Source organism: Plectropomus leopardus, chromosome 9 (assembly GCF_026936395.1).
Source record: "Plectropomus leopardus strain MGB_pleo_1.0 chromosome 9, ASM2693639v1, whole genome shotgun sequence".
Lineage (NCBI taxonomy): Eukaryota > Metazoa > Chordata > Actinopteri > Perciformes > Serranidae > Plectropomus > Plectropomus leopardus.
In genome coordinates, this window is record NC_142184.1 from 7,777,949 (window position 1) to 7,788,176 (window position 10,228).

Here is a 10,228-nt window from a genome sequence, read left to right on the forward strand (position 1 = left end):
CAAGAAACTTGATAGCCTGATGTCTCAGGCAGTTCATATTATTTTGATGAGTATGTTATTTATTTATTTATTTATTTTTACTGAGCCTACTACAAACACAGAATAGGAAAAGCACAGGTGTAAATAAAAAAAAATGAATGACATCTGAATTCTGTTCAGCTGCTTCAGTTTCGGGGTCCTGGTATTGTGCATGTTTGCTCACTGTCTCACTGTCAGGGCTTAGTGAGGCAGGTGAGAACCATCGGTAACGTTATTGGTAACACCTGTGCTTTTCCTACTATGGTAAATCAAAACGCCTGTTGTGACAAAGGCCTCTTGTGCAATAGTCATTGACAGATAACAAAATGGAGCCTATCCCATTAATATCAGTACAAAACAGCACAGAGTGACATGCCTGGAAGGCATGTTTTCTTTCATAATCACTCTTAACCCTTGGCATTAATTTTTTGCCCCCCCCCCCATAAATAATGAACAGTCCCTAAATTATTTTCTCTAATTTAGTATATCTTTTTGTGTGTTCTGTCTGGCCCTTGAAATGCTGCAAATTTTCATTGAGATTAATAAAATGCTCTGTTCGATGTTCTAGTGACCTATAGACAGGCCTATGCAATTATTATCATTATTATTATTTATTTATTTTTAAACCTATTTTGGTTTGTGTATCATCCATTCATTCAATTATTCAATTCTGAATGGCAAACTAAAAAATGAGTGAGAATTTCTTGTTTGTTTGTTTGTTTTCTGTAGAAACCAAATATTGAAATATTGTTTTCTCATTGTTTGCTTGAAAGGAAAAATCAAATAAACAAGAAAACAAAAACAAAATAACAAGTCAATTTTACATTGTTCTTTGTTTTTACCATTGATGCACAGCGCTTTAGTTAAATCTGTTTTTAAATGTGCTTCATGAATAAATTGTATATATTTATTTACTTCCACAGTAAAAAAAAAAAACAAAAAAAACAGCAAAATATCAACATAATAGAAAGAGATTGTGCAGGTGAAATACAGAAAACCCCTAGAGGCTTATGAGAGAATCTCACCTCAAAATAAATTACAAAAGATAATAAAGTATCCTACAATAAAATAATAATAATAATAATAATAATAATGATAAAGAAAATAAGATCAAGCAGGCATAGGATTAATAAGGTACAATAAGAATGCTTACATGATAAAGCAACGAACATAAATTAAATTAATTAATAAAATTTGGATTATTATTATTATTATTATTTAGCTTGTATTCTGACAGTAAACATTTTAATCTCGTCTCCTGTGTGTGTGCGTGTACGCGCGTGGAGCGTGTTTGTGCGTGTGTGCGTGTGTGTGTGTGTGTGCGTGTGTGCGCGTGTGTGCGCGTGTGCGTGTGCATGTGTGCGTGTACTTCTTAAGAAGTCAACAGTTCACCTTCATTCACTCTTGAAAGCCTCATTTCTACCTGTAGGGGGCGCGCGCTGGTAGAACGCGAGTGCGTCTGTCCACGGCTGACGTCACCACTTCCACAACAACAAGAAGCTGAAAAACAAGGAAGTGAATGATTGTGAAGCCGTAACCCGTTATAAGGCCGTGACAAGATACGCAGAGCTCCGTTTTAATCTGATATTCCTCAGCCTCCGGATCAGACCACAACAATGAACAACAAAGGTATTTCTCCGGAGCCGGTGCGGGTCATTAGTTAGCTGTCCGTTTTCAGACGCTGACGGTTTAAATAGAGATGAAGAGCTGTCGTTATGGCCATCTGAAGCGGACTTCACGTTTAGCTACGTAACGTTACATGACAATAAACTGACGCTTTCTGGTTAAATGTGGAGTACACACGTCGATCTCGGGCTTCTAGTTGATCTTAAAAATATTATAGTCGTCGATAATGAACGCTTGTATTTACTGTCACCTTATATCACCACGCCATTAATGACCAGGTCACATATTTTCAGTTAGCTAGCATCACTCAACACAGGCAGAGTTTAAAGGCAAAGGTTTCCTTGTTTTGGTTTACATGCATGGGAACTAAGCCTTTACCTATACTTTTCGGTTAGATTGTCACTTTGCTCATATAGTATGTGTTTATGTATGTTTAAATATGCATAGTTTATCGTTTTCCTCGGCTACATGCACCTTATTTGGACATACTCAGTTCTTTTGTTGCTACCAGGTTTTTGAAGCGCGCACACACCTTAGATGTAGGCCTGTGATTAACCTGTTATTGTCATTTTTGATTAATCTACCGATCATTTTCTCGAATAATTGCTTTGTCTAGCTAATGTCAGCAAATACACTCCATCGGAATGCCTTCGAAGTCTTATTTAGTTGGACATGAATACAAAGGAAATAAGAAAATATTCACTTTTGGGAAAGTAGAACAAGAGAATGTTACTTTTATTGCTTTAGAAAATTACTTAAATGATAAATTATCAAGCTTAATTGTTTGTCAGCTGATTAACGTTAATCAAATGATATCTATTTATATCTATATATGTAATTAAAAAGGGACTATTTCTATTAATCTACACTCAAACAAATGAAAATGTACCCCAGATAGCTGAAGCGCTAGTTTTCATCAGTAGTCCCTTTGCTGTATGTTAATAGGCACCACAGGATAATAAAAAATAATGCAAAATATAGAATACAATATGTACAATGATTAAAAATATACAATATGGTGGTAAAATGACATACAATACAGTTAAATATAAATTATAAATTAAACAAACTACACAATTTAACAACCTGAGCTGATGACATCTAAATAGCAGATGATGCACCACAAACTAAACTCTGATTAGATGTGTTATTCCTTTGTCTTTATGCATTTATGTTTATTTATTTATTTATTTTTTCATTTTAAACCCCAGTTTCGACTGTATTTTTTTTACATACTATTTTCAAAGTTTTGTTATGTTGTAGAAATTATGGAAACCCTAAAAAGAAAATTTCACAGGTCTCTTTTTATTTTTGTGTACAAAATAAGTTTTACTGATGTGTTTTTGTCTTTACGGGACGCTGGAAGTGGCACTTCCTTCTTCTCTCTGCTGTTCATATTTGCATATGAAGATGTTTTTGAATACTGCTTAAATAGTGGCATTCTTTTTTTTACACCAACAAAAAAACGTTGCATGTTCATTTGTCCTGTGCCAGGTATTTTGTGACAGAATATTTTGTTTCCGAGAAACATTTTGAAATTCTTGTTAAGCGTAGTCATAATTTCTCAGCTCAGTGAAAACAGAGTTACTCACTCAACCTGGAATTTCTGTGTCAGTCACTGCGAAGACTAACTGATGCTTTAAGTGAAAATGTTGTTTTGCAGGTTCATACCCACAGCAGGCTGTGTACCCTCAGCAGAGCTCTGCACCTGTATACCCTCCTGCTATGCAAATGTCTCCTCAGGCACCTCCTTACACAGACACACCACCTGCATATTCTGAGGTAACTATTACATTCATGTGTCGTAACACAATATTCTGATACCCCTTTTTCCAGGATTCTTGGGACTCTGGTGCTATTGAGAAAACAGCCTGTGTTTCTATCAGTTTTGAGTGGACCATTGTAATCAAGGATGTGTAATCCACAGAAGGTGTTGAATAATGCACAACAGAAGTAAACAGTCGAAGCAAAATTGTGGATTTCTGTTATGACAAATGTTTTTTTTGACCCAAAAAACGAGCATAGACCAACTATTAAAAGTCCTTTATACACAGGAATTAGGCTATAGGACGCTTCGAAATCCCTTCTTTATGCCGCCTTTGCATTTTTACACAGAACCAAACAAATATGGCATCATGACGCTCCAGCGTGTGATTTTAGACAGCATGCCGGCATTGCGGAACCACCAGAGGCGTGATGGACATGAGGGTTAACACAACGGCATCAGCCTCTAGTGTGAAATATAATATACACGTTGGTAACTCTTTATAAACAATAACTATGGCACAACGTGGCAATAACAATCATTTACTCTCTCTGTTATATGGCAACTGATCGTGTCCTCTGAGGAAGATAAGGAGCTTCCGAATCTCATTGTTCTCCCAATTTGTGGACATTTACAGCCGCTGTTCTTCTTTTAGTTAGCCACTAACTGCTATTAGCTGCTTTTAAAATGTCCCCCGGTGGGTTACACACATAACACCCCTTCAAAACATCATACCTGTCATGTTCAGTTTATACAGACAACATTTCGGCGCTGTTACTACATAACGTGGTGTCTTAAAGGCAACACAACACTGTCGCCACATTTTGTGATTGCATCTTTTTAACAGAACCACGCAGCTGCATAACAGCACAACATTCCTGCTGGAGCAGGCAGTGTAAAGGGAGATAATGACATCATTGCTTGCTATTTTTTTGACAATTTCTCACTGGAGTTATCCACTGTTGCCCTCTCCATCCTCTCTTTCCTACCTGTAGAATATGACACGCCCTCTCACGTCATCACAGTTCGCACTTAAGGTTAAGAAAAAACGGCTAATTTGGTTTCACAGGAGAACCAACTTTTCGGGTTGTGAGCCTTTTTATTAAATCCTAAACTGTTGAAAATTAGGCGTAGGAACAGAACCAGTTCCATTTTGGTGAAAATGGGATATCTCTGAACACTTCTAAACGTTTTTGGGTTTTCTTTCTCTTCTGTCTCTGCAGATATACCAGCCCAGATATGTGCTTCCACATCAGGTGCCCAGTCAGGTGGCACAGATGTCCTCTCACTACCCTGGTGCTCAGATGTTTATGCCCATGCAGGCACACATGCCTGTTGGGCAAATGGGCCAGAATGTCCCCATGGCCTATTACCCCATGGGAGCCGTGTACCCCCCTGGTTCAACAGTGATGGTGGACAGCGGCTTTGATGCTGGTGCTCGTTTCACAGCAGGCAGCAGTGTTTCAATCCCAGTGAGTATGCACCTGGTTCTTTGTTTTTGAAGATGAAGAGTGTACGTTTTAGGGGCATTTGGTGGTTTCTAGCGGTAAATTGCACATTGCAACCAGCCAGACCTTCTCCCAGTTAGAATTCCTTCAGTGTTCATTGTTAAGGAGGTTTTTTCGCAAGCCGAATGATTAACAGAGGTCTCGTTCTCTCCAAAATAAATTCACCGGGCAATTAAAACTGCTAAAAACACCGAATAAAGCAGTTCTGCGTAACACATCAGTGTAACTGTGATGTTGGGCTTCTGACTACGGTGGCTGTTGTCCGTTCTGGGCTACCGTAGACACACAGCAGTGCAACATAGCAATCTCCATAAATGAGGACACACACCCTGTGTAGATAAAAATGAGTCATTCTAAGGTAACACAACAATTCTTATTTTAGGTGATTATACACTAAAGAAAACACATTTATTTATAATTATTTTTTTAAAGCTATGGGAAAATGTCCAAATAACTGTATTTATAATTATATAATTCTATATATTATAAAATTATTTTATAGAATCATTTTTTAAGCATTTTTTTTTAACTGGTCATTTCCTTGTTTGTTTTTGTTTTTGTTGTTTTTTTTTGGGGGGGGGTCATTTGTTCTTAAGTTGCTCAGTTATCATAATTATATATTAAATTATTTTATAAAATTATTATTTTAAGCACTTTTTGTGCTAATTTTTAAGTAATTTGGGTAATCTCAAGTTCTCAAGTTGCCTTTTTCTCATGTTCTTGAAAGAAATCAAGCCAGTTGGCTCAGGTTTCGAAGGATTTAAGGAGCCACAAGTATTGCAGTTAGGATGCTATTGAAGGACAGAATATATTAAATCCAAAGTGGATCATCTCTCCGCTAATGTTTGTGCTTGTTTCTCTTCTTCTCTAGCCCCCACCTCCTGGACATCCCCCCAATGCAGCTCAGCTGGCTGCCATGCAGGGTGCCAACGTTGTAATGGCCCAGCGCAAGAGTAACTTCTTCATGGGTGGATCAGGTGGAGGTTATACCATCTGGTAACAGCAACTCTTCAACTCCTCCTTCATGCCTAAACCGTGTCCCCGTCCCAAACGATGCCCCAGTTCTTCCCCCATCCCATACGCCTCCCTCTTCAGGCTGCTTGGCCATGCCACAATACTGATATCACCTAACGGAATGTAATATTTTAGAGCCCTCGAGAAAAGGTACAGTACTCCACTTCTGACCTAGAGATCAAACGATGAATGCCTCCTGCCTGGAGAGGACAAATTTTTAACGTGGTAGAATTCATTCCATAATTCGTCATTGGGTCTAACCTCTTTGGTCATTCCAGTTGGACCTCTTTCAGGCATCTGTATTTGCTCGAGAGACCCGGTCTCCTTTGATCCGAAGGTTCACAAATTACATTGAGATGTTCCTCTATACCTGTAAAAGCTATGTAAATGAATTATTGAATTATCAGACCTGCATTATATAGTTTAGCTGCTTTATGGTGAAAGTGAAATGCAGTTAAAGTTGCAGTTAATGCGTGAAAAAAAAAAAAATCCATTTGTCTTTTTTTGAAAACTTATAGTGTAGTTAAATTAATATATGTGTAATAGTTCCATGTAAATAGAACGATCATGAGAAATAACATCTGAAGTATACAATAAAAAAAAAAAAGAACAAGCATCTCGGATGCGTTTAGCTAGAATCGTCTTGTCTTTTGCACAGTATCCAAAATATCACGGCAAATTTGTTGCACAGTTTGACATTTAAATCACATGTAAATTAAAATAAATTAAACTGAAGCAAATAATTAAAAGATTTCATGCAATATCCAAAGTGGTTTACTGTACCTTGTTGGGCAATTTGTAGATGAACATAGTCAAGTGCCAAAGAGCACTGGGGATAGCCCTAATTTAAAGCAACTTAACTTCAGTAAACTTAAAGGAAAGAAATTAAAAACAAATCCAAATAGTACGATGAACGGGAAGGGGTGGTTGGTGTAACATTTTAGCTTTTTTTGTCTCCTGTTTCTATTTCACAGTCGGATACCCAGAGTTTCTACACTAAATGTTTAATTGTACAGATTTCAAGAAGTACCCTCCACTGTTTCTCTTTTCACAGTATAATTTGGTATCGTCGAGTATTTATACATCGTAGAAAAGCGTCACCTTTGTGATAGCATTAGTCAATGTTTTAAAGGTTGAGGAGACTTTAATATTTCAGTGTCTCTTTTTCTTCCTTCATTACTTTACCATTTACATGAGTAGTTAGGCTTATAATACGTTCTGTTAGTATAACCAATGAGCTGGTTGTACCAAAGATTTGGTCGACAATGCACTTATGTTTGGTTGTGACTTGAAATTTGAAACGTCACTATTTAAAAGCAAACATATCATTGAATGAGCAGGTTTGTTGGTACCTGACCTTCAGTCTGACTGCAATTTCTTAGTTAACGTGTCACTTTATGTGGGTTAATCGCATCTTTAAGTCGTTGCATGCTTTTTGCACCTTTGCTATGTAAAAAAAAAAAAAAAAATTAAAAATGTGATTAAATACTTTTTATCTGAGATGCACTGCAAAGCAAATCTGAGAGGTTGCAGTTAAGGGGCTACTCTCTTTTTCTTTGTTTAAATTCTGTTTCTTTTTAATGAAAGTGTGAACATTTTTAGATTCATAGTCCATTTGAAAGTCGAGATGTGTCGTGTTAAGTAGCCTGAAAGTGTATGCAAACCTTTGTAATGAGGCTATGTCACTGTCAGCATAATTGTTCATCTCCGAGACATTTTTGTGCTGCTAATTAAACTTTAGACTCAACATAATGTGTTATCTTTCAAACTTTAACACGGTATCTAAAACTAAGTCAGTGTGGATACCGTTTATTTGTAGATATTCTTCATTTTGGTGTCTGGTAGCGTCAATGTGTCACTGGGTATCCGACACGCCATATCTAGTTTTAACAGCTGCGGCCACCAGAAGACAAAAGCTGTCGCTGTCGAGCCAACATTTAGTGATTTTCAGTGTTAAGTCCGAGCGACCAGCTGTCTGGAAACGTGCTTCATTCATGTGATGTCAGCAGCTCACACGTAAAGCGACGACACCAGACGTGTCACTGGCGTGTTTTTTCAAAATGGCTCATTATTCTCCTTCACGCCGCCGTTTCAGAGGCCACAGCTATTAAAACTTTTAAAAAAAATTGATTCAATCATATTCTTTTTCCTTTTTTTCCATCTCTGCTCTGATCGTTTGTAAAGCAGCATAATGGTGGCTTCGTCCCAGCAATATGAAGTACTGTAAACCACAGCTGACCAGTAGATGCTATGCCAACCACAGCCAGCAAATGGATTTCTCTTTGTTGAAGGATTATGGACATTTATAGTTCAGGGATTCTCTTTACAATATTTTGTAAAAATAGATGTATGTACTAAAGTGATGTGATAGACTTTGGTACACGTTCTATCTTTTAAGATTACTAAAGGAGATGAGTGTCAAAGATGGAATACTTTGAAAAAAAAAGATCTTAGGTGCACTTAACTTTTTTATACTAAACTTAAAATTTAAAATGTAAGTTTAGAATAAAGGTTATTTTGGAAATTTGAAATGCTGCATGTTTGATTTTATTTACACATACATTGTATTTAGACGGTGCCCTGAGATAACTTTAGGTTTTTTTGTTGTTGTTATTTTGATGCAATAATGTTGTCTTTCCCGCCCAGACTGCATGGCAGGTAATTGATCCTTTTATGGCCTTTACACGAGTATCACTAAATAATTTTTTTGTCATAAATAATAATCACCCACCTTAGTTTAGTATACAAACTGTGTAAAGGAATCAATAACCAAATTATTGTCTGTTTGACATAAATGCTATTGAGACGTACAGATTTTTATTTCTGTCAAAATCATCCTACCATTACGCAGAGTCGGAGGGGAATTTTCATCTTCAGAAAATATATTTAATACGCCTCTCTTTGGCCTGCTGTCACATTCTGGATGAATATGTGGACTGAAGTGCCACATTAATGATGACCATTTGCCAGTGCTGGTACGAGCTTATGCTTAAAAATACAATCGTAATATATATGTATATATGCTGAGAAAATTTAGCATCATTTAGGGGCTGTCAGCAGGCAAGGTAAAGCAGTAAAAATGTCAATATAGCATCCACGTAGCCAGATAGGTTTTTGTTTTGTTTTGGGTTTTTTAAGGTTAGCTTTTTTATACCTTTAGTTTGGCTCATTTTAGGGGGTTTTCATTCTTCATTTTTTGATCATTTTGCCTGTGTTGCTGCATACGGCATACATTTTGGTGAGATAGTGTATTTAGTTTAATCTTGGATTTTCCAGCTCGGCTCCTACAATAAATCTAAAATACACCGTGTAAACAGAATGGTTACATTCATACTGTTAAGGTAAAAAAAAAAGCGCCATTAAAAACCTGTTCAAACTGCAACTGTTGATCCCACAGCCATCAAAGCATAAAACATGCATTGTATTATTTTTGGGTGTCATGACAAAAACCTGGCATTTAAATGCTTAAAATTCTGAAAATTAATTAATATTTGATATTTACGACTAAAACTGATGTTGGTTAAAAAAAATTAACTCAATGAAAGTAGGAAATAATTTTGGTGTTTAACTTTTTTTAAAGTTTTATTCTGAAAAACGTTTTTTGTGCGCCAAGCTATACACGTGTGTGTAATGTCACAGCAGGCACGAAGGGTTAAAAAGTCTAAAATATGTTGTGTACAGCGGGACATACCTTAGCTGCAGTGGTGCTACTCCTGTGTGCTTCTTCACCGACCACCATCTCCTGCATGTGATACACAGACTGCAGATAACTACCCAAGGACAACAGATCGGTGCAATATAACTTTAAAAATCTCAGCTGTCACTGTAATTACTTCCTGCACCTTGTTTTAGTTGCTATGGTCCCTAAATTTATGTAGAAATGTAAGAAATGGGATTCAGATAGCAAATTGTTTTCTGGTTTTATTGCGCCCCTTTTACTGAGGTGTAAGTTTGATTTAACAGCCCACAATAATTCACACCTTTTATAAGGTTTATCAAATTTTGTTGACATTGCATCAGAGGGTTTAATTTATATTTAGGATCTATAATAATCCTTTGAAGCTGTGGTTTGTCTTGTATTTGAATCAGGGTTCCCACAGATCCTAAAAAAAAAAGTCTTGAAAGGCATCATTCCTTAAAGGTCTAGTGTGTAGGATTTAGGGGCATTTATCAGCAGAAATTGTGTATAATATTTGTAACTCTGTTTATTAGTGCAGTGAGAACAGGAAATATTGTTATTGTGAGCTTAGAAGGAACTGTTTATATCTACATATCCTCTCCCACTGAGTTTGCCATG

At 36.7% G+C, this 10,228-nt stretch overlaps 1 protein-coding gene across 1 annotated transcript; it reads left to right on the forward strand.

The window, feature by feature from the left end:
- Positions 1 to 1,488: 1,488 nt before the first annotated feature.
- On the forward strand, positions 1,489 to 8,462 carry dazap2 (DAZ associated protein 2). The gene is made up of 4 exons (XM_042491943.2): positions 1,489 to 1,647; positions 3,308 to 3,426; positions 4,633 to 4,881; positions 5,789 to 8,462. The coding sequence occupies exons 1-4, from the start codon at positions 1,635 to 1,637 to the stop codon at positions 5,915 to 5,917; spliced, it is 510 nt and encodes a 169-aa protein (XP_042347877.1). The 5' UTR covers positions 1,489 to 1,634; the 3' UTR covers positions 5,918 to 8,462.
- Positions 8,463 to 10,228: the final 1,766 nt, after the last annotated feature.